Here is a 22,004-nt window from a genome sequence, read left to right as displayed (position 1 = left end):
ACTGCCCACTACCATTCTTTGGGAGAGCCCTGTACAGAATGGCCAGCAGGTCCCCAGTAACCAGGGAAGGTTGAGGAACTGAGGCCACAGTCCCAGGGAGGCACTGAGATGACATCCCCCAACCCAACCCCCCTGCTCTCTCCCCATCTGTTCCCCCTGTGGGTCCACGCATCTCTGCTTTTTTTGTCTCTGTGTCTTTATTTGATTCTGAAGCCTTGCTCACCTCCCTATTGGTGGCTCTCACCATCTGCACTGCCTCTCCCTCGGCCCCCACTCCGTTTCCGTCTGTCCCTCTCTGTCACTCGGGCTCTCTCTGTGCCTGACACTGGGACACGCTTTTAACAGGCATGCAGACACCATCCACGGCCCCCCCCACCCTGTGATTTGCGCCCCTTTCCCACAGCTCTGAGCGATTTCTCCAGCTTCAAAAGGCACATTAATTACTCTAATGAGGTCAGGAGAGACCCTGCGCTCTGCCATCCGGAGCCGGGAACACACCGCGTGCCCCCCCAGCCCTGCGCCTCCTGCCCACCCCCCTCGGGTGAGAAGGGGAGCCCCGCCTGCTACCCGGCCCCTGCACCTGTCAGCGCAGTCAGCGCGTACACCCGCGCCCCCCACATTAGTGTCGAGTAATTGGCAGCCCCCGCCAAGGTTAATGCACTATTAGCAGGAAGTTCTCGGCGGCTAAAAGCCGGGAGAGGGGCCTGTCAGAGCCAGATGAAAGGCCCTGGGGCCTGGCTGCTGGAGGGACGTGTATGCGTGTGTGTACGTGTACATGTCGGATCGGGAGGCCTTCCAGCACCTTCTTCCACCTTGTGCACTCACGCACGTGCATAGGCATGACACAGCCACGGGGACATGCGACATGGCAGCCACGCATGCAGGATGCACACACAGGACACAAGCCCACACTCGTGCACGGGTGTCGCCCGCAGCCGGTCCCAAGCCGGTGCCAGGTGTGGGTGCGCAGACCCACGGCCTGTTCCCTCGAGGCCCCTCCAATCACTTTCGTCCCCTCCACTCTACCCAGGGAGTGCCCAGTGTCACACCGCAAACCAGCCCCTCAGCCCGCCAGGGCCATATGGGAGTCTGGCTCTTGGGTGGCTCGCTGTGCGCAAGACACTCTGCCCCCAACTTCTTATCTCCATCTGGGGAATGGGGCCAGGTGGGGGCGGGGGAGGCTGGACACTTTGGGCTCAGAAAGTGGGTAGCCAGCGGTCAAGGCCAGTCATCTTCCCTGGAGAGCAGGTTCCTCTGCCGGCTCTAATGTGGGTCTCCCTCCAACGTGGCCCCAGCACCCAACAGGGCCACCTCCTGCTCACCTGGAGTCAGCAGGCAAAGGAGCTGTGCCCTCTGGATGTTCTGGGACCTCTCCCCTGATCCCGCATTCTTCCTGTGGGACTCCGGGTCCCCCATCTCCTGCTCTCTGGGCTGTCTGAAACACCACCTCCCTCCTGGTGGCCCTTCTTGTCTAGGTGCCCACCGAGCTGTGGCTCCACCCACAGCTGTGTTGCCCTGTGGACCAGCTGTTTAGATGTACCTTCACTGAAGTAGGGCTTCCCTGGTGGCTCAGAGGTTAAAGCGTCTGCCTGCAATGCAGGAGACCAGGGTTCGATCCCTGGGTTGGGAAGATCCCCTGGAGAAGGAAATGGCAACCCACTCCAGTAATCTTGCCTGGAGAATCCCATGGGCAGAGGAGCCTGGTGGGCTACAGTCCACGGGGTCGCAAAGAGTTGGACACAACTGAGCGACTTCACTCACTCACTCACTGAAAGTTAAGTGATGTTTAAAACCCTGCTCCTTATCCTGCTGTCACATGTTCTGTGCCCAGTACCCACACGGAGCTACTGGTGGTGCGTATGTTGGACCCAGTGGATCTGAAACTTGGCCATCCTTGTGGGAAGTTCTTTTGGACAGCAATGACCTGTGGCACTCCAGCCCATCGGCAGAATCGCCAGGGCTGGGAATCAGTGTCCAGGGCACCCTCAACCTTCAAAGGCCGTGGTGCCTTGGAGAAAGCTAAAAATATGCAGGGAGGAATTTCTCATTACAGAAAAAAGTGTAGTCCCCAGACTGGCAGGTGGTCCTGAGAGGAGGGGTCTGTGTCCTGGGCCCTGCGACTGGGAGGGTGGACCGAGAGTAGGGAGGAGGTGGGGAGAAGGAGGGAGGAACATTGCAGGGGAGGCACCTGGTTGGTTGGGCTCTAGCCTGGTTGGGGGGGTTACACGGGATATTAGATGTGAGCTGAGATGTATCCTGACTGGACACTGGACACAAGGGTGGGAATTTTAATTGATCAGCAAGAGAAAGGGACAGGTGTGTTTATTTATTCTCAGTAACAGCCTGGTGAGCTCTCCTTGAGACCTCTCCAACATGCCAGCAGATGCCTGCTTCCCACTGCCCGTGGGGACACACACCACACCCCGCTCTGACCTGGGTCTGTGGAGCTCCAGACCTGCCAAGGCCCCCATCCTCCCAGCAACCCCTTCCTGCCTCCTGAAAAACTCTTGAGCTGAAGCAGGTGATGGATTTGGTCCACTTTTTTCTGTAATGAGAAATTCCTCCCTGCATATTTTTAGCTTTCTCCAAGGCACCACGGCCTTTGAAGGTTGAGGGTGCCCTGGACACTGATTCCCAGCCCTGGCGATTCTGCCGATGGGCTGGAGTGCCACAGGTCATGGGTGCTAGGTGGTGGGCACTGGAGTTGGGATCAGTGGGCGGGTGATGGGGGGTGGGTGATGTGCTGGGGGTGGTTGGCCGTGGTTGAGCAGGGGTGGGTGCTGAGACGGGCTAGTGGGCACTGGGCTGGGGATAGTGGGTAGTGGGTGATCGGTCACAGTTGTTGGACAGTAGGCGGTGGGTAGTGGACCAGAGTTGATGGGCACAGGCTAGGGGCAGGTCTGGGCCTGGCTCAGTTGAGACCCTCCCAGAGTCTGAGGCAGAACTTCAAGCCTAGGAGAGTAGACCACTGTGAACAGGGACAGACCCCCATCAAAGACCTCGTCCTGGGTTTGAAGCTGAGGCCGACAGTCAGCTCTCAGTGACCCCTGTCCCTGACTGAGCCTTGAACTAAGACTGACCCCTGTCTCCAGAGTGAGCCTGACCTCTGACCCTTGACTCTATGACCCCTGACCTCAGCTGACTTCCTGATGGCTGGTCTGGAGGCCAGAATGGCCACCCATTCTGGAAGGGGACAGAGCCTCCTGGGCACCCACAGCAGTCCCCACCAAGCAGGGGTCCCTGAGGGCAGCTGGGCAGCTGTGCCTCCGGCCCCATCCCCACCTTGCCTGGGGCCAGGCCATGGAGTTACCCTGCCCTCCCCTCCCCGGGCCCCCTCCTCCGGGAGCGGCCAGCGGGCGCAGGGAGGTTGAATGGGGGACGTGCGCTTTGTTCCTGTCCCCGCTCGGGCTCTGACCTTGAGAGAGAGACGAGAACAGAAGGAAAACGGAGCTTCTGCTCAAATCCTCTCAGCAGCGGCAGCGGCGGCGGCTCCCGCCTCGGTGGCCCCTGCATGCAAATGAGTCGACCCATCCCGGCCTCAGCCAGGGCATCCCCTTGCCCGCTGTGCCCTTCCGACACCCCCACCCCTGCAGGTCCTGCTGGGTGTGACAGAGGAGACCCCCCCACCCATGAGGTCTCATGATATGGGAGGGGGCTCTCATCCCAGGGCAGTGAGAGCTTCCAGGCAGTCCCCTTTGGCAGCCAGGCCTGGCCCCCTGGCTCATGACCCCTGACCCTGGGCTTGGGCCCCACACCTCCCTGAATGGCCACCCTATCACTCCCCAGAGAGCCAGACCAGCCAGCCTGGGCCAAGCCTGGCCTATGTGGCTGTAGCCCCAGACTCAGGCTCCAGTGGTCCAGACGGACTGTTTAGAGGCCTTGCCAGGTGAGCCTGGGCCAGTTCTGGTTCTCTTTCAGCCTCTGGGCCTGCCCCGGCCACCGCTGGGGGCGGGAGGTGGGGGCACGTTCCTACCTTCCTGTGTGGAGCCCTCTAGGCCAGGTTTGGGACTTCAGACTCCAGCAGTTACAGTCAATGGACAAGATCCAGAAGCCAGAACACCCCAAACAAATGGGCAGAGTTCCCTAGAAGGCAGAGAACAGACAACCTTGCGGGTGGGGCTGGGGGTGAGGAGGGCTGAAACAAGGGGAGGACAGGCCTTGAAGGAAGATCTGAAATTTAACAGGAGGAAAGGGGAAGGCCTCCCAGGGAGCGGCCTGAGCAAAGAGGGGTAAGTTCCGGAGGAGAATGCTCAGGGAACACCTGGCACATTCCCACAGCACATCCGAAATGCATTTACCCTCCCTACCTGGCTGTGGTGAAGCTCTGTCCTCTCCAGTGAGTTTTCTGCAAGGAGTTCTGATAATCCCTCACGCATGACCTTTCATCTCTAGGCTCCCAGACTCTGCGCCAGGCCAGGAAGAGAGAAACAAGTCCAGAGAGGTAGAACCTGGCTGGGCACTGCTGACACTTTCCAGCCAGCACTTGGTGACAGTATACCTTCACAAACTCAGAGTCTGGGGAGGGAGAATAAGAGCAGAAATGAAGAACAGGACCCCAGTTCCTGGCCCACAGTCAGCCTCCTCCCAACCAACTTGTTCCCCACACCCAGGAGTGGTCACTTTGAGTGCCCCAAACGGGTCAAGCACTCTAGCCCTCTGCTCCACCCTCTTGCCAGACACCCTTCCTGCCCTTTGCCCTGGCCAGACTCCCTGTCCTCCCACTTCCTGCTGGCCTGGACCCCAGTCTGGGCTGCTGGGTGTACTGGGCACCTGCTATGCCTGGTACCCTTCGTAGCTGAGGTCAGGATTTCTGTTTCCTTTCCTAGATGAGAAGACGGACTCAGTGAGAATTGACCACCCCGGTGAAGGGTGGGGGTGCTGTTCCAGGGTTCCTGCAGGGAGGCAGCAGCTGCTGCTGACTTCCCATTTTGGGCAATGAGACTGCAAAACCCTTCACCAGGTTGGACAGGATGGCTCGGTGTTGGGGGAGCCAGGGTTAGGATTCTGGGGTCCAGGTTTGAGTGTGGGAGGGCATAGGGCGGTGAGCCATTTCTGGGTCTTCTGTTCCCTTTGCCCAGTTGGCTCTGTAGACCAGATTGCTGGCTTGAATGGAGGTGGTTGAGAACAACTCGGCGACCCTGGGTCCAGCCCCCATGATGACGAAGGTGCACTCAGGTCCCCACAGAGTTGGGGCGACAGGGGCAGGACCTGGGGCAGGGGGTGCAAGCAGCCCGACCAAGAGAGGCCTCCCGGATGGTCTGGGCGGGGCAGGGGGATGGGGAGGTGGGGGCGCGGTCGGGGCTGCAGCCCCCCGCCCAGCCCCCGCGTGGCCGGGGCACGGCAGGAGGGGGCGCCCGCGGCCCTCCCGGCGTTCGGGCGGGACAAAGGCCGGAGCCCCGGCCCCTCCCCGGCGGGTGAGGTGGTGACGGCCCGCGCTGTTAGTGTCCGCGCGGCCGGGCCGGCGTCCGGGGCGACCCCGGCGCCCCGCCCGCCGCCGCCTGACTTCTCGGCGCCCGAGGTCGCGCGCGCTCAGGCGGGGGCGGCCGGGGATCTCCAAGCACCGGCGCGCCCTCCTCCCGCCCGCCCCGCGCCCGCCCGCTCGGCGGCGGCGGAGGAGGCGGAGACGGCTGGCAGGCGGCGGCCAGGCGAGCTCGGCGGCCGGACCGGGGCCATGGCGCCCGCGCAGCGCCCGCTGCTGCCGCTGCTGCTGCTGCTACTGCCGCTGCCGCCGCCGCCCTTCGCGCACGGCGAGGACGCCGCCCGCGCCAACTCGGACCGCTACGCAGTCTACTGGAACCGCAGCAACCCCAGGTGAGCGCAGCCGCGGGCGGGGACCGCGCGCCGGGAGACCCCGGACTCCCCTCCCCAAGCCTGGCCTCCCACCCCGGGCTCGGGGCGCCCCTGCGCGCTGCCCCCAGGAGTGGGGGCGCCCGCTTTCCACGGGAGCCTCCAGGGAGTTCCGGCCACCGGAGTTTGGGGGACTCACTCTGCGTACATCTCCCCCCGGGGCGCCCCTCCGCCTACAGGTTTGGGAGACTTGGCGCCCTGCATGCCTCGGAGCGCCGCCGGCCCAGGAGTTTGAGGATCCCCTCTGGCACCCTCAGAAGCCGTTTGGCCCTGAGTTCCCTCCCCGGTCTTGGGGGACCCAATGCTCAGGTCTCTCCGGGGACCTCCGCTAGCTTTAGAGTTGGTGGGAATGCCCAGGAATCTTGTCACTGAGCCGCGCCCAGAGGTGAGGGACTGAGGTGGGGGACCGTGGCACCGCAGGGGAAGATTCCTCAGGCGCTTTCTGTCAGAGGCTCCCCAGATGAACTTGGGGAAGTTGGAATGTCCCTCCCCATGGACCAGTGTCCACATTTGCTCCAGTGGGTCCCTGGTTCGGGGTCTCAAAGGGACGGAGAGACTGAGGCACTGAGGAGGCTCGGGGTCTGTCCCCAGAGTCCTGATCAGGAGGTATCCTCCGCTGTCCTCCTTACACTGATTGGGAAACTGAGGTGCAGAGGGGCCAAGCAGCTGGCTCAAGGTCACGGTGAGGGGAGCAGAGCTGGGGCTAGGACCCAGGTGGCCTTGTGCCCAGCCTGCCACGCCCGGCCCAGGTGCCCCACCCGCCTGCCTGCAGACCTCCTCTAGGTCGGGTACTGAGTACGGTCTGGGTTTGGGGGCAGAGGGAGCCCCTGCTACTCGAGTGAGAAAAGTTTGCTGGGGACTGACCACATCCTGGTCAGCAGTGGAAGCCTCGGACTATCTGGGGTCTGGGAGGCGGGAGTGGGCTGGGGGTCCCATGGGAGATGGAATCTAGGGTCCTATAGCTCCCGGTCCGCCCCACCATCAGGGTCACGGTCATATCCAGGCCAGCTGGGCTGCATGTGGGGGCAGGGGCGCCGGCCTCCCTGCCCCCTGATCCTCTGCCTCTAGTCACTTTTTTTCGGTTCTCAAGTGCCAGCTGAACTGCCTGCCTTCCAAGCCAGCAGTCCCCCGCCATCCCCTCACCGTCCCCTGCTGTCCTCGGTCCTCCTGCAGAAAGTTGCATAAAGGACCGTCTTTGACCTGGGACACAGGGCTGGCCTGTGTCCCAGGTCAGGGCAGGGAGCCCACCCAGACACCCCCTTCATTTGCCTGGCTGTGGGGTCAGCCCCAGGGCTTAGGGCAGAGACCCGGGCCGAGGAGGGACGGCCGAGCCGCTGTGGAGCGGGTTCCCTGCGCCTCCCGCCCCACTGGTCACATGTGGGTTTGATTATGGTTCTTCCCTGCGGCCGAACAGGGAGCCCAGCGGGCAGTGCTTTCCCGGCCCAAGTTTTTGGTTTCAGCCTCGGAATCCCGTCCCAGCATGGCCTGTCCTTTGTTCTAGCAAACGACAGACCCGCCAGGAGCTTCCAACCAGGACGGAAGGGGATTGCGGGGGCCGGCCACTGCCCCACCTGCCACAGGGCTGCAGGCAGGATGCCGGCTGGGAAGGAGGCAGCCCCCGAGGCTGGCTCTGTCCAGCCGCTCAGCCTCCTGTTGCTGACCCGACAGCTCTCTCTGACCAGCCGCCCGAAGGGACAACCTCACTGTCCAGCACAGACCCTGGCGGTCAGGGCTGGCCTCTCCTCTGCCTCCTCCTGCTTGGGACGTCCTGTGTGGGAGGTGACCTCCCCGACTTCCTGCACCAGGGAGCCCTTCGCCTGGGAAGCCCGGTTGGGTCAAGAATCAGGGCTCCGTTCACCGCCACGGTTGGGGGTCTCTGCTAAAGGGTGGCCCCCTTGGGAGGTTGGGTATCCTGGGGTGTCTGGAGCGGAATCTGTGTCCAGTGACTGGGTGAGTGCTGGGCACAGGAGGAGGGTGCTGCCCAGCCTCAGGCTCTTAGGGCACCCAGAATGGACATTTCCTGAGGGTGCCCAGTCGCGGGGGCAGCTCCCAGGGTGCAGGGAGAGGTTTGAAGTCGGCGGGTGGGCCTGATGTGGGAGGCAATGCCTCGGGCAGAGATGAGAGACAGGCCTGTGCGGGGACAGGTGAGAATGGGGTCGAAACAGGGAGACTGGTGGCGGCGGCCAGCAGAGGAGCCAGGAAATGCAGGGACAGGCCATGCAGAGAGAGAGAGGGGGGCGCACACAAAAGGCACCGTGTGTTGGGAAGGGGATCGAGCCAGGGCTGGGCTGCCTCGGGTGGGGTCCCGTCAGGCAGCAGAGGAGCTATGGGGATGCATGCGTGTTGGTGGAGGACCACCAGGCCCAGGCAATGCTGCGGTGAGGCCGGCCATCCTTGCCTGACTGGCCTGTACCTGCGCCGAGGTAATGAGTGTGTGGCTGTGTTTCCCCAATTGCGTTCTCCTGCTGTGCCGTGGATTTCCTGTGCACACGAGGCTGGCCGATGCTGCCAGGGAGCCCCGCACCCACCTCCACCACAGCTGAAGGGTGGAGACCCAGTCCAGCCACGGACCTCTGCACCCTCACCGGCCAGCTGTTCAGCCATCTATCCGTCTGGTCCCTGCCTGAGCTGGGCACTGTGGGTCTGGCTGCCGGGCATCTCTGGGCCTGTCTGTGGCCGTATTGGCCTGGGCCGGGCATCCTGGTGGGCTGCTTCTGGGGCCGTGGGGACGCAGGGACACCTCGGAGGCTCGCTGGGCTGCAGGGCATGTCTCCCCGTAGCTGACTGTTCTTTCCCATGCTGTTCGGGGGACCCAGGGCCCGGGAGGTGCACAGCTGTGTGTGTGGAGCACACACACTGCCCCCCCCCACTGCCACACAGACACTCAAGTGCCTACATTTGTTTGGCAGCCCTGGTCCTGTGTGTCTACACACGTTTCTGCATGTGTGTGCCTGGAGAACATGCGTGTGCGGGGTGCATGTGTGTTTGCAGCTGTGTGTCTGGGTGTGGAGTGTGCATGTGTATCTGTGCATGCAGGTCAACACCTGGGGAAAAGGTGTGTCTGTATGTGGGGTGCACGCGTGTCTTTGGAATGTCTTCATGGCACGCACACATGTGTCTGTATACGGCCTGGCTCTAGGGGCCCTGGTGAGGGGGCTGACAGCCCACACCAGAGGGGGGTGGTCACAGCTTGCCGTCCGTACCCACCTGACTGCTCCTCCACCCCCTCCTCCAGCCCAGGTGGGTCCCTGCTGGGGGTATGTGTCCGGGTCCTGTGGGCTTGGCTCTTTGCTGCCCATGGTGCAGAGGGGCCATCGAGGTTCAGAACTGGCACCGGCAGGGACCCTCCTGTCCCTGAGTCCCCCACCTGGTTGGAAGTCTGCAGCCTGGGTGGACCCGGTGGTGCAGACCCTGACTGGGGCCCTGATTGCCCTTGGGTGTGGGCAGCGGCCACATTCCATCTCAAATGACCAGGGGGAAGATAGTGACTAGGACTGTGTCTTCCCTGTGGGGGTGTCGGGCACCCCTGGTGCCTGCCAGCCATGCCCAGGCCTCCAGGGAACCGGCTTTGAAGGGGGCGATGCCATATTTTGCCGCATGAGGCTTTTTTGTTTTGTTTGAAAGAAGCTCATCCACTCGACTTAAGGGGGACTTGAAGAGTGAGGACCCATGGACCCAGGAGTCTTGGGGTCCGAGGCTGTGGTCTGGGGGGCCATGGAGGGCTGGAGCTCAGACCTGGGGATCTGGGAAGCCCTTGGGCTAGTGGCTTGGCTGCTCAGAGCCCCTGCGTCGTGTTTCCTCTGTGAAGTGGGGCGGCGGGCTGTGCCCCTCTGCGGATGGCAGCAGGGCGGGCACAGTGTGGACGGGTGAGGCATGGATATGACCCCAAGGGACCAGAGGCCCCCGAAGGGGAGGGGAAACGGAGGCCATTCCTGCCTACAGGCAAGCAGGGAGGCTCCAGACCGGCCCGCAGTGTATCTGCAGCAGCAGCGAGGTTCAGGTGGTTGTGCAGGGGGGAACCACAGTGCTGGGGTGGGGGGCAAGTTCTGAGGCGCCCCCACCTGCTGGCAGCTTGGGCCCTGAGGCTGGGACCCACAGGCTCCCTTTCCCCAGCCTTGGTCCCCACGGTGGACAACTGCCTTCCACCCCCACCCTGGGCAGCTCAGCATGCAGAGGAGGAAACTGAGGCAGCAGCCGAGCTGAGGACTGGGAAAAGGGGAGGGACTGCCTGGGAGCTGGGCCCAGGGAAGGGGCAGCCATCTCTGACCTCAGGGGTCCTCAGCAGATGTCCCCTGAGGGTCATGGGTCCCTTGAGGCTGCAGGTGCAGAGGTGGCCGACCTTGGGATGCGCAGGTGTGTGAACGGGGGTCTGGGAGGCAGGGTTCCTGCAGGGTCGATGGCTCGTTCTGCAGCCCCTGAGCCAAGCCCAATGCAGGGTCCTGCCTCGGCAGCAGGTTCCCTCCGCTCACCAAGGCACCCAGCACGGATCAGCCTTGCCCCCCATCCCCCTGACATTGCTTTGGGGAAATTGTCTGTGGCAGACAGTTCCATAAGGAGGGCTCGGCTGTGTCCCCTGCCCAGTGGGCCAGGCAAGGAAGGGCACAGCCACCCATTGCGGGCACACAGCTGAGAGCTTGGAGCACACAATCCAGATTCCAGGCTCTGCAGGCTGGCCCTGGTGGGGGCTAACCCCCATACCCACTCCCATGCGGGTCTTGACTTCGAGGGGCTCTGTTTGCCACCCCAGCCATGTTGCCCCTCGCCCCCCAACCGCAGCCATGCACCCTCTCATCTCGCCTGTCCACTTCATGGTTCAGGCTCCCCATTATGCCCCCATTTCATGGACCTGCTGCTGCTACTGCTAAGTCACTTCAGTCGTGTCCGACTCTGTATGACCCCATAGACGGAAGCCCACCAGGCTCCCCTATCCCTGGGATTCTCCAGGCAAGAACACTGGAGTGGGTTGCCATTTCCTTCTTCAATGTGTGAAAGTGAAAAGTGAAAGTGAAGTCGCTCAGTCATGTCCGACCCTTAGCAACCCCACGGACTGCAGCCTACCAGGCTCCTCCATCCATTGGATTTTCTAGGCAATACTACTGGAGTGGCTTGCCATTGCCTTCTCCGTTCATGGACCTAGGGAAAGTGATTTACCCATGGCCAGGAAGAAGTTATGTCCAGTGGGGGTCCCCCTCTGAGAGGCATGCAGGTCTGGGGCTGGCTGAGAAGTGCGGGGACACCATACACATGGTGGGGGCTGCGGAGGGCAGGGTGACCCAGGCAGGCATGCCCCATGGACTGGGGACCCGGGCCTCCTCCTGCCTGAGACCAAGACCCGAGGCGGGGAGTGTGGGCTGACCCTGCGGCCCTTCCCTCACCTTCCCCACCCACCCCACCCCATTTGTTTCACCTCTTGCTCCCCACGGTGGGGCCCGTGCCTCAGTTTACCCTGCACCCACAAGGCCATAATCATCCTTTCTCGGCTGATGCTGCACTATCGTGAGGCCATGATTTTCTTTCCTTTTTCTTTAAAGCCTTTTCTTATATATTTATTGGGCTGTGCCAGGTCTTGGTTGCAGCACGCGGGATCTTCGAGCTTCTTTGTGGCACATGGGATCTAGTTCCCTGACCAGGGATGGAACCCAGGCCCCCTGCATTGGGAGCACGGAGTCTTTAGCCACTGGATCCCCAGGGAAGTCCTGAGGCCCTAATTTTCAGTGAGGTCCCAGCCTTGGCCTTTGGGGGCCCTGCTGTCCATTCGGGCAGGCCTGGGTGTCTCTTTGCTTGGGTCTTCATTGGCATCTCTGAGCCCTTTAGTAGGAGCTGTGAAATGGCTCAGACCAGGGAGACAAGAGACAGAGAGTCGGAGAGTGAAGGGACAAGACTCCCCCGCCTGCCTGCCCCTGCCTCAGTTTCCAGGTTTGGAAGGCAGCCCCGCACCCCACTCCCATTTTGGGTGAGACTCCTAATTAGTTTCTGTGCTGTTAGCATCTAATGGCTTGACTGTCGCCTGACTGGAGCTAATTAGCTGCAGGCTGGGTGGTTGCCAGAGGAAGGGGTAGTGGGTGGGGTTGGAGTGGCTGCCTGCAGAGTGGACATTGGCAGGGGGCGGGCAGGGTGAACCACTGGGTGTGAAGGTGTAGAGGTTGGGGGCGGGGAGGCCTGGAGCCTCGGGGAGCCCTGTGTCTGGGAACCCAGACATCCCAAGTCAGTCATTAACCCCTTAGTGAGAATTTCGATCTGTATCTACTGCTCCCAGGGATCATTTGCATATCAGGCCTCAGCACTGGTGGAGGAAATGAAGGCTTTGTCTTGCTCTCACCAGGCTCGGCTTGGGGTGGGGTCCACCTCCCCTGCATTGATGCCACCCTGAGCAGGGGCAAGGCGCCAACTTGGAACTGGGAATGCCAGTGCAAGGCCATGGCTATTTTAGAGCAGGGAAGGGAGAAAAATGTCCATTTTGGCTCCCAGAGCTCAGGTGTGGGGGTGGGTGGGGGGGCTTCTCCTGGGATCCTCCTGCCTGGGGTCCTGGTTTCCCCACCTTGAGGCAGCTTTCTGCTCCCAATGACTCTAGCACCTCAAAGACCTCGAGCGTTTGGCCTTTGACCAACTAACAAACATGTATTGAGCACCACTGTATACTGGGCTCATACTGGCCACCAAGCAAGGTACAGAGAAGGAGGCTGACCCCCGGAAGGCAGACAGTGGACTGTGTAATGGTATAAATACAATGATGTCCAAAAGAGATGAGTTGGGGAAAGTAGGGAAAGGCTTGTCAGGCTGAGGGAACAGTGTGTGCAAAGGCCCTGGAACAGGAAAAAGAGCAGCCCCGAGGCTGGCATGGCTGGAAGGGAGTGAGCTGGGGAAGTTAGGGGGCGATGAGGTTGGGGTGGGGGCCATATGAGGCCCCATGAGCCTGGGAGGACTGTGGATTTTGTTCTGAGTGATGGGGAGCCAATAGAAGGCTTTGAGCCAGTGGATGGCGAGGTCTGATGGACACTCAGAAAAGTGAGTCCTGGATTTTGGGGGGCCCGAGTGGGACCTGGGTGTCCAGCCTCTGACCCAGCAAAGCCGCTTTGGCCGCTGATATTCTAATGAAGGTGAGCTGGGGGGACCTGATGGTGCTGGTGTCAAGAGGGGACGAAGGCCAGCATGATGGGGAAAGACAGGCAGCTGAAAGGGGAGACAGTGCAGCCTACCTTTTCTCCAGAAGTGCCCTTCATGGAGTCATGTTCTCTTTCAGACTGAATGGACATCCCTGGCATCAAGCCAGGGACAAGAGGGAAAACTGAGGTCCAGAGGCCAGGACCAGGACTCCCCCACCTCTGCCTATGGCTCCCCTTCACAGCCTCCCCTGCAGGGTCTGAGGGGGTGAGGGTGGGCCCCTGGGCGGCTGCTGGGCCGTGGCTGTCATCGATTGGTTGATCAATTGGGCTTTCAGTGGGGCCGGGAAGGAGCGCAAATGACTTTTCAAAAAGCCTGGAGCAGCTTCTGCATCGATCATGCCCAAGGGGCCGGAGGACGCGGCTGGTCAATGAGACGCCTGTGCCCGGCTAGCCGCGGAGCGGCCCATGGGATGGGCGGGCTCCTAGCCCCACTCAGGGCCGCCCTGCATCTATGGGGCACCTGCTGTGTGCACAGCTGAAGTTCTCCCATTTGACTCAAGGACCATCTCCATGACAGAGTTGGAAACTGAGTCTTTGAGAAGAGAAGGCAAGACCCAGCTGGGCTCCATCCTGGGTTGGAGCCAGATGTGGTTTCTCGGCCCCCAGCGGACCTGCACTGCTAGACACATTTATTCTGCAAAGGCCTTCCCACCTCTGCAGGAGGGAGTGGGCAACCTATTCCTGGGTGAACCCAGTGCAGCAGGGAAGGGCTGGGAGTGAATCCCCTCCCCCTACTCCTCGACCTGAAATTCTCCGAACCTTGACTTCAGCCACAGACTTGAAATCATCATCTGGCGTCCCTCCTGATGGGTGGGGAAACTGAGGCACCATAGGCCAGTCCTCTGCCTGCCTTCTTCCCAGCTCGAGGGTCCCTGGAGCCCTTGCCCCTGCCTGACACAGTCCTGGGGTGGCAGGGGGCCAGCCAATGCCATCTGATCTTCCAGCCGCCCCCTCAGGTGCTGGCTTTGTCAATTAGTGCTCCTGGTATGGGGGCTGCCTTGCTCCCTTCCGCAGTCCGGGGCAGCTGGCACAGGGGCACAGAGGCAGTGGCAGGGCCGGGGTCCCATTGGCCTCGCCCTCCCTTGCTGCCGCCATCCCTCACCAAGCCTCAGTTTCCCTGCTGGTGTGAGGAGGGAGGAGGTGGGGGAGCCTGCCCCAAACCCTCCACTGTCAGGCCTTTTATGTGCTAATAATCCCCTCTTGGGAGGCCCCCTTGTCCCCCCTCGGTCCAGGCCGCGTTTACATGACAGGGGCCCGGGGGACTGCGTCCCGAAGATCTAAGGGCTCCTGGCGCTGTAGCCGGAGGCATTGATGGAAGGGGAGCTCCCTGTCCCTCGCTCAGCTGACCTCCATCCTTGCCTGATGAGGCTGGGTCAAGGGGGCCCCCAGGGAAAGGGGTACAGGCTCTGTGACAGCTGAGGAGACCTCCAGGGCCAAGGCTGGGAGGCAGAGCTGGTGGGCCAAGGCATCAGGGGTGGGGAATCAGGGAGTTTTGGGGTAGCTGCCAGATTTTGGAGGCTCTGGAGGGAGGAGCAGTGTCACTCAGGGTGGAAGGGGTGGGGCTGAGGGGGGTCAAACCCAGGGCACCCCTGAGTTGGACTGAGGGATGGGGGTGTCTGAGCATCCTTCATGTCAAGCCCCGCCCCCTCTGGGGATACAGGAGAGGGGCCAAGCTTGTCTCAGAGAAGCAGGGATCACTGACCTCTGTCCCAGGTACACTGGGTCTTCTTGGCAGGCAGATCTGCAGAAGGAAAACAGGAGGCTGTCTCTGGGGATGGCACGGAGGGCTGCCTGGGGGAGGGGGCATTGAAGTCAAGCAGTTAGTTTTTGGATTGGGACTTCCTGGTGGGGGGATATCTTGTGCCAGGCCTGTTGTGGCTGAAGGGCCCAGATGTGGATTCTGCAGGGGATTGGGGGTCTGGGGGGCTGTGAGTCACAGGGTGCCTGCTTGGGTGCATGTGGTTACCCAGAATGCCTGGGGGCAGGTCCTCTTCCCTGGGACAAACCTCACTGTGTGCCTGGGGCTCAGGACTAGTCTGGGTCTCCAGGCTCCTGCTCTGGCCTTGGTGTGGCAGGGTTGTTGTGCCAGGCAGGGGACCATGGGCTCAGACCCTGGCACCTGACTGTGGGCAGGGTGTCCCCCCCACAACCCCTCGCCCTTCTCCCATCTCCGACCTACCCTTTTCCCCTGCACTGACCCATCACCCACACACCCTCCCAGGGCTCCCCATCCCCCTCTGCTGACCAGTGGCCCCTCCCCATTTACCCTTTCGCTGACTCTGCGCTTGTCTCTTGCACTGACCCATCAACTCCACACCCTCCCCGGGCTCTCCATCCCCAGGCACCGCCCCTTCCCTGCGCTGACCAATGACCCCTCCCCATTTACCTCATCCGTTAACTTTCGCTTTTCTCCTGCACTAACCCGTCACCCTACTCCCGGCCCCTGCTCCGCATCCCTGAGCCCCGCTCCCCAGCTCTGACCGCCGGCCCCGCCCCCAGGTTCCACGCGGGCACGGCAGACGACGGCGGTGGCTACACCGTGGAGGTGAGCATCAACGACTACCTGGACATTTACTGCCCGCACTACGGGGCGCCGCTGCCGCCAGCCGAGCGCATGGAGCACTATGTGCTGTACATGGTCAACGGCGAAGGCCACGCCTCCTGCGACCACAGGCAGCGCGGCTTCAAGCGCTGGGAGTGCAACCGGCCCGCAGCGCCCGGGGGCCCGCTCAAGTTCTCCGAGAAGTTCCAGCTCTTCACGCCCTTCTCTCTGGGCTTCGAGTTCCGCCCGGGCCACGAGTACTACTACATCTGTGAGTGGAGGCGGGCTCCCTCCCCTCCCTCCCCTCCCGTCCCTTCCCCTCCCCTCCCCCTCCCTCCTCTGCCGGGGCCTCTGGTCTCCATCCTCGCGCCCTCGGCCTGCGGGTCAGCCTCTGGGCCGCTGAGCCAGTGGCTCCACGGTCAGTTCGTCTTACCCTGAGACCAGGGTGGCCCACCGCATGTTGCACTGAGGCTAGAAACTAGGCCTGCCTAGTCTGGTCGGGGAGGAGTGATGGAGGACACACCGTGAACCGGGCAGGCATCTCCCAAGCTTACCCCCGTCTCTCCCCCTCTCACCCGAGAGCCCAGATTCCCAGAGGAGTGTGGAGGCGTTTCAAGGTCGGAGGCAGCCTTGGTCCAGGTCCACTGGGCATTCATGCTGTGCTGTAGGCCTGGGGGCGGGGTGGCGGACGGGTAAACTGTCCCCGCCTCTGCTGGGCGTTAGGGGCTCCCGAGGGGCCCCTTCTTCCTCCTCCCCACCAAATGCCAAGGGCTGGGCCTGGCGTGGCGGCGTGTGCCCAGGGTTCAAGTTCCCACTAGCCAGGCCTCAGCAGCCCCTAGTCTCTGAGAACTTAAGAACAGTAGGGTCCTGCCATAGCCCCTACCAAGATGGGGTCCCAGGAAACCCACCTGGGCCCCAGGCGCTGGCTCTGAGGGGTTGTGTGGTCCCATTTCTCAGCATCCTGGAGGCTGATGGGGAGCAGGTGGAGAGGGGGAGGGGGGCCTGCCCCCACACCCCCCAACCCAACCCCCGCCCCGGGCTTCCAGAGGGACCCAGCGCCTCACCACCCAGGTTCCCGCTGAGTCAAATTAAAGTCTACGAGGCTCCATTTCCTCCTTTCTCTGCGCTATTTGGATTTTTTCCTTTTAATTCAGGGAAGAAGAGGGTGGGGGAGGGGAAGAAGGTGTTTAAATTAAGTCCCTGTAATGTAAGAAAAATTACATTTTTCTTTCCGAGATGAGAGTTTCATAAAGATAATTATTGTAATTATTCGTCCTATCTCTGTGACGAATGTTATTTTTATTACGTGCTTTTTATCTTCATCTCCCAGCACGAGGGACTTCTGGGGGGCAGGCAGAGGTGACGGCCACAAAGAGGACCGGCCAAGAACACAGGCGGGGACAGGCCCAGCCGCAGCCATGTGGGTGCGTGCGCCTGTTCACCTGTGTGAACCCCGCCACCCGTGGGACCTCAGACCTCCCTCCCTGCCCCCATCCTGGCCCCCAAGCCCCTCTCTCCTGACTCACGGCCAGTGCTCTTGGACCTCCCCTGTCCCCCAAGTGGACCAAGAAGCAAGGAACCCTATGGTGGAATTTTAGGTGTGAGGACTCAATGCACTTCAACTTCCATGTGACCCCGGGCCTTGTGGCTCACTGTCCAAGGGAAGCCAGATGCTGCTTCCTTCCCAGGCCTAGTGGGCTCAGGCAGTCACCCAGTTGGGGCTTCCCTGGTGACATGGTGATAATAAATCTGACTGCCAATACAGGAGACACAAGAGATTTGGGTTCGACCCCTGAGTAGGGAAGGTCCCCTGGAAGAGGGCGTGACAACCCACTCCAGTATTCCTGCCTGGAGAATCCCATGGACAGAGGAGCCTGGTGGGCTACAGTCCATGGGATCACAAAGAGTGGGACACGACTGAGTGTGCATGCACAGCAGAGCACCTGCCTTGGGCCACATGAGGCCTAGATAGGGGTTGACTTGCCAACGTCGCAGATCCCTGAGAGAAGGGATTTGATCTCAGGTCAATCATTTGTTTGTTTGTGGGTTTTTTTGCTATTTGATTTTGTTTTGTTTTGGTTTTGGCTGCACTGTGTGGCATGTGGGATCTTAGTTCTCTGATGAAAGATGGAACCCCTGGACTGCCAGGGAATTCCCTTTATTTGCTTATTGAAAACATACATTTTTATTCATCACCTTTGAACCTTGCCCTGTGCTGCCCTGGGGTAAGATGGAGTCAGACATAGATACCCCACCCCCACCTCTGGGGTTAGAAGTCAGAGAAGTGAGGGGCAAGGGGAGCATGCAAGAGGACTTCTGGGAACTCATGGGCATTATGTCAGGGCCTTTGTTGTATGATGAGGAGTTTTATGTGTGGATTCCCCTACCTGGGGTCAGGCTTGGGTCACAGGCATGGGGAAGGAGATGCAGTCCCAAGAGGTCCCAGGCACCAAGAGTCCCCTGCCCTACTAATCCCCAGCCCCTCTTTTCCAGCTGCCACACCGCCCAATGCTGTGGACCGACCCTGCCTGCGACTGAAAGTTTATGTGAGGCCAACCAGTAAGTGCTTGGGGGTCAGTGGGGTCCTCAACTCACAGAACCCCCTGAGTGTCAGTGAAGTCAGGAAGGAGGTGGTGACAGCGTACCCTAGGGAGTCCCACAACCTCACCAATGGCTGGGACAGGCCCTGCAAATGGGGCCATGTCAGACCTTCAAGAATGAAGTTTTGGGGCTTCCCTGGTGGTCTAGTGGTTAAGAATCCTCCTGCCAGTGCAGAGGGCGTGGGTTCGATCCCTAGTCTGGGAAGATCCCACATGCTGTGGAGCAACTAAGCCCGTGCACCGCAACTATTGAAGCCTATGTCCCTAGAGACCATGCTCAGCAGCAAGAGAAGGAGCCAAAATGAGAAGCCCACACACCGCAATGAAGAATAGCCCCCGTGTGCTGCAACTGGAGAAAGCCTGTGCAGCAATGAAGACCCAGTGCAACCAAAAGCAAATAAATTTAAGGAAGAATGAAGGTTGAAGTCTGCAGCTGGGCCTCCCTGAGGCTGAAGCCCTCTTTACCCAGAGTGGGCTTCAGGAAAGTTCTCTAGAATACCCATGTTCTGAGCTCTTGAAACATTGTGATACTCAGAGGGAAGGGGGATTCCGGTGGCCTCACCACTTCACCTGGCTCCAGGCACATTTACTGGGCTCCTGCTGGTTGCCACACTTTGTATTGGAGGCGTTGCCCCAGAGGTACAGGGACATAGATCCCTTAGAGCAGGGTCATGATCTCAGGTCAGTCATCTGGTTACACTGTTTTTTTATTTTTGCTGTTTGATTTTATTTTGTTTTTGGCTGCACTGTGCACCGTGTACAATCTTAGTTCCCCAGTCAAGGATCAAACCCGTGCCCTCTGCAGTGAAAACCTGGAGTCCTAACCACTGCCAGGGAAGTCCTGAAACTGAGATATTTAATAACATTGGGTCTTGATGAGGTCTAGGAAGCAGGGTCGGGGGTGGGTGTGCCTGCCACTGACCACCCTGTCTCTTTGTCCCCCTACAGATGAGACCCTGTATGAGGCCCCTGAGCCCATCTTCACCAGCAATAACTCCTGCAGTGGCCTGGGCAGCTGCCAGCTCTTCCTCAGCACTGTCCCTGTGCTGTGGACCCTCCTGGGCTCCTAGCCCGCCACAGGACGCCGGCTCCACCTCGATGGCCCGCCTCTGAGACCAAATAGAGATGCCGCTTTTCCTGCCACTGGCGCTGCTCTGTCAGGCAGGGCTGTCCACATGTCCCAGGCTGGCCGGGGTGGGAGCAGCCGAGGCTCCCCAGCCCGTGCCTGAGAACCTGGTTGTTCGCCCAGCTCGTGGCCACCCCGTCTTGTCTGGAGGCCCTGGTGAACCCAGGGACCTCTTGGCAGTGTTGGATTTTTGTTTTGTTTTTAGTGTATTTTTCATGGTTGGATCGGAAAGACTTGAGTTTCTAATTTAATTTATTCCTTGCTGTCGCCTGTGACTTTGAGAAGGAAACAGAATGGATGGATGGGGCAGGGGTTCCTGGCCCACTGGGAGAAGGGAAACCAGGGACCCCTGGCCTGGTCATTCCATTTGTTGGTCCTGGCTGGAGGTGACCGTGGAGTGGACCCCCAGGTGCCCTGGGACAGGCTGGCCGAGGCAGAAGGGGCAGGTGGGTAGTGAGTTCCCCTGACTCTGGTCCCCAGGCCCTCAGACCCCCGTCAACCCAGCTCTCCCCTTCTCCCTCCCGGTCATTGTCTCCCAGAGCAGAAACCACGGGGTATCACTGGAGGTCACCATGGAGCCCTGGTCCTGGGAATCCTAGCATCCTAGTATCTTAGCGATGTTTTTGGCCGGCTCCTTCCCTCAGCCTCGCACAATCGCCCCAGAGGCAGAGAAGATGTTACATTTCTGTAAATAGAGCCAGCAAGTATATACTGTGATTTATTTTTACTGTATTCCTGAGGATGGACTGGAATGTTTCCTTTTTTTCTCACCCCTTCATGTCAGGGGGGAGGGTTTTTGTTTTGGCGGGGGGGTGGGGTAGACTTTTTAGCGTAGAAGCCGCACTTCGCAATAAGCTCCTTTGTCTGTCAGACCCCCTTCCCTCTCCTCTATGACTAATGTTTGTAAGAAAAAAGGAAAACAGGACAAAACAAAACTGGGGGGAGGGGGACATTGAAAATCACCACCCAAAAGAGAAACCCCCTCCGGAAGACACTTTAATGAAGTAAACAGCTCATTTATACAGATTTCATATTTCTACCCGCCTTTCCTGATCTGTGTTTTATATATATTATATATAAATATATATGGTGCGTGGCCGCTGGGAGCCGGCTCAGGCACGCCGGCAGTGGGGGGGCTTTTGTAGGGGTCGTGGGTGGGCGGCCTTGCCACGCCTGGAGCTGGCGACGGGGCCTCCCCCACTCCGTCACAATCAACTTTGGATTCTGTATTTTTTTATAATAAAATGAGCGTAAGCATCCAGGATGTGTATTTGTATTTGGGGCCTGCCAGTCCTTGTTGGAGGGGTGCTTTGAGCTCATAATTTGGGGTTGGGTCTGGGATCTGCTGGGGAGTGGTGTCTGCAGACCATAGGGCTGATGGCGAATCTTTGCTTCTGGGTGTGTGTCATTTGGGTGCAGGGCCTTGGCATGAGCATTTGTGGGGTGTTGTGCCTTTTTTCACCTCCCTGGGAAATGGAAACAAGCCCCTTCTCCCCGGGGTAGCTATGGGGAGGCCGGGAAGAGGCGGGGCTGCCTTTGAGTACACAGCAGGGGCTTATGTCCACCACCTGATGCACCTGAGCAGGTTGGAATCCCCAGACCCCAGGGCCAGTCGTTTCTCATACCCTTCATCCATGCTAGGGGGCGGTCCCCAGGTTCTACGACAGGTCTCTTAGCATCCTACCAAGTTCTATGTGTGGTGGTCCACTGCCTAAGACTCTGAGCTCCCAACGTAGGGGGCTCGGGTTCAATCCTGATCAGGGAACTAGATCTGACATGCCACAGCTAAAGATCCTGAGTGCCGCAGTGAAGACTGAAGATCTCTCATGCCACAACTAAGACCTTCTGCCAAATAATAAAAATGGAAAAAAAAAGTTCTATGTCATCTTGGTCACCAAGCTCTGCCAAAGTGTGACTCAGTGTCCCCAGTGACTCCAGGCCAGTGTGGAGGTTTGTCTGTCATCTCAGATCCCTTCCCGGCTTCCAAGTGGCATGGATCAGAGGGTTCTGGAGTCCCAGGGGCCTTCACCCCAACCTGGCCCAGGAGAGGCACAGAGTGGGGCTGAGGGAGGGGGCCTCGGGGATGCTCCTTGCCTCAGTGCCACCCGAGGGGACTGTAGCATTCCAGGCACAATGAGTGGAGAGGAAAGGCTCTGGGCTAATTAATTCAGCCGTGCTGGGTCCGGCGACGGGGGCTGCCTCTTAATGAGGCCAGCAAGCGACACAAAGACTCTTGTGTGCGCCCCACCCGCCCTGCCCAGCATCAGGGGATGCAGGGTGGCCACTGTGCAGAGTGCCATGGAGGGAGAGCCGAGGGACCCCTGCACTCTGAGGCTTCCTTTGCCTACCCTTCCCAAGACCCCTCACCCAAACACCCCAACTCAAACACAGGGCTGGAGGGAACTGGTGAGAGAGGGTTAAATGTGAGGATTGTGGGGCAGAATTGTAGCAGCTCATTTTGATTTTGTTACTAAAACTTTTATTGAGATATAATTCACATACCACACAAGCCATCCGTTTCAAGTACAATTCCACAATTTCTGTTCATTTGCAGGGTAGAGCAACCATTACTACTATCTGATTCCAGAACATGCCATCATCCCCGAAATAATCCCACTCCTGCCCCAGCCCCTGACAACCAGGAACCCACTCTCTGTGTCTGTGGATTGGCTTGGATGCTTCCCATCAGTGGAATCACACGCTGTGTGTCCTTCTGTGTTTGCTTC

The 22,004-nt window shown here is 60.0% G+C and overlaps 1 protein-coding gene across 4 annotated transcripts; it reads left to right on the top strand.

Moving 5' to 3' along the window:
• The first annotated feature begins 2,771 nt into the window (after window positions 1-2,771).
• Window positions 2,772-20,532, top strand: EFNA2 (ephrin A2). 4 transcript variants are annotated; one of them, XM_055430513.2, is made up of 5 exons: window positions 2,772-4,960; window positions 5,079-5,811; window positions 15,510-15,823; window positions 18,046-18,111; window positions 19,101-20,532. In XM_055430513.2, the coding sequence occupies exons 2-5, from the start codon at window positions 5,276-5,278 to the stop codon at window positions 19,220-19,222; spliced, it is 1,038 nt and encodes a 345-aa protein (XP_055286488.1). In that variant the 5' UTR covers window positions 2,772-4,960; window positions 5,079-5,275; the 3' UTR covers window positions 19,223-20,532. The 4 variants fall into 4 exon arrangements, with proteins under 4 accessions (XP_055286488.1, XP_055286489.1, XP_055286487.1 ...); XM_055430514.2 differs by adding an exon at window positions 16,883-16,976 and having other exon boundaries at window positions 2,772-5,811; window positions 19,101-19,240; XM_088838691.1 differs by lacking the exons at window positions 2,772-4,960; window positions 5,079-5,811 and adding exons at window positions 5,819-14,407; window positions 14,746-14,829.
• Window positions 20,533-22,004: the final 1,472 nt, after the last annotated feature.

The sequence above is a fragment of the Moschus berezovskii genome, chromosome 8, assembly GCF_049115385.1.
Source record: "Moschus berezovskii isolate FMDL1 chromosome 8, NW_MosBer_1.0, whole genome shotgun sequence".
Taxonomy (NCBI): Eukaryota; Metazoa; Chordata; class Mammalia; order Artiodactyla; family Moschidae; genus Moschus; species Moschus berezovskii.
The sequence above is the reverse complement of the archived record's forward strand: the minus strand, read 5'-3'. Positions and strand labels throughout refer to the sequence as shown.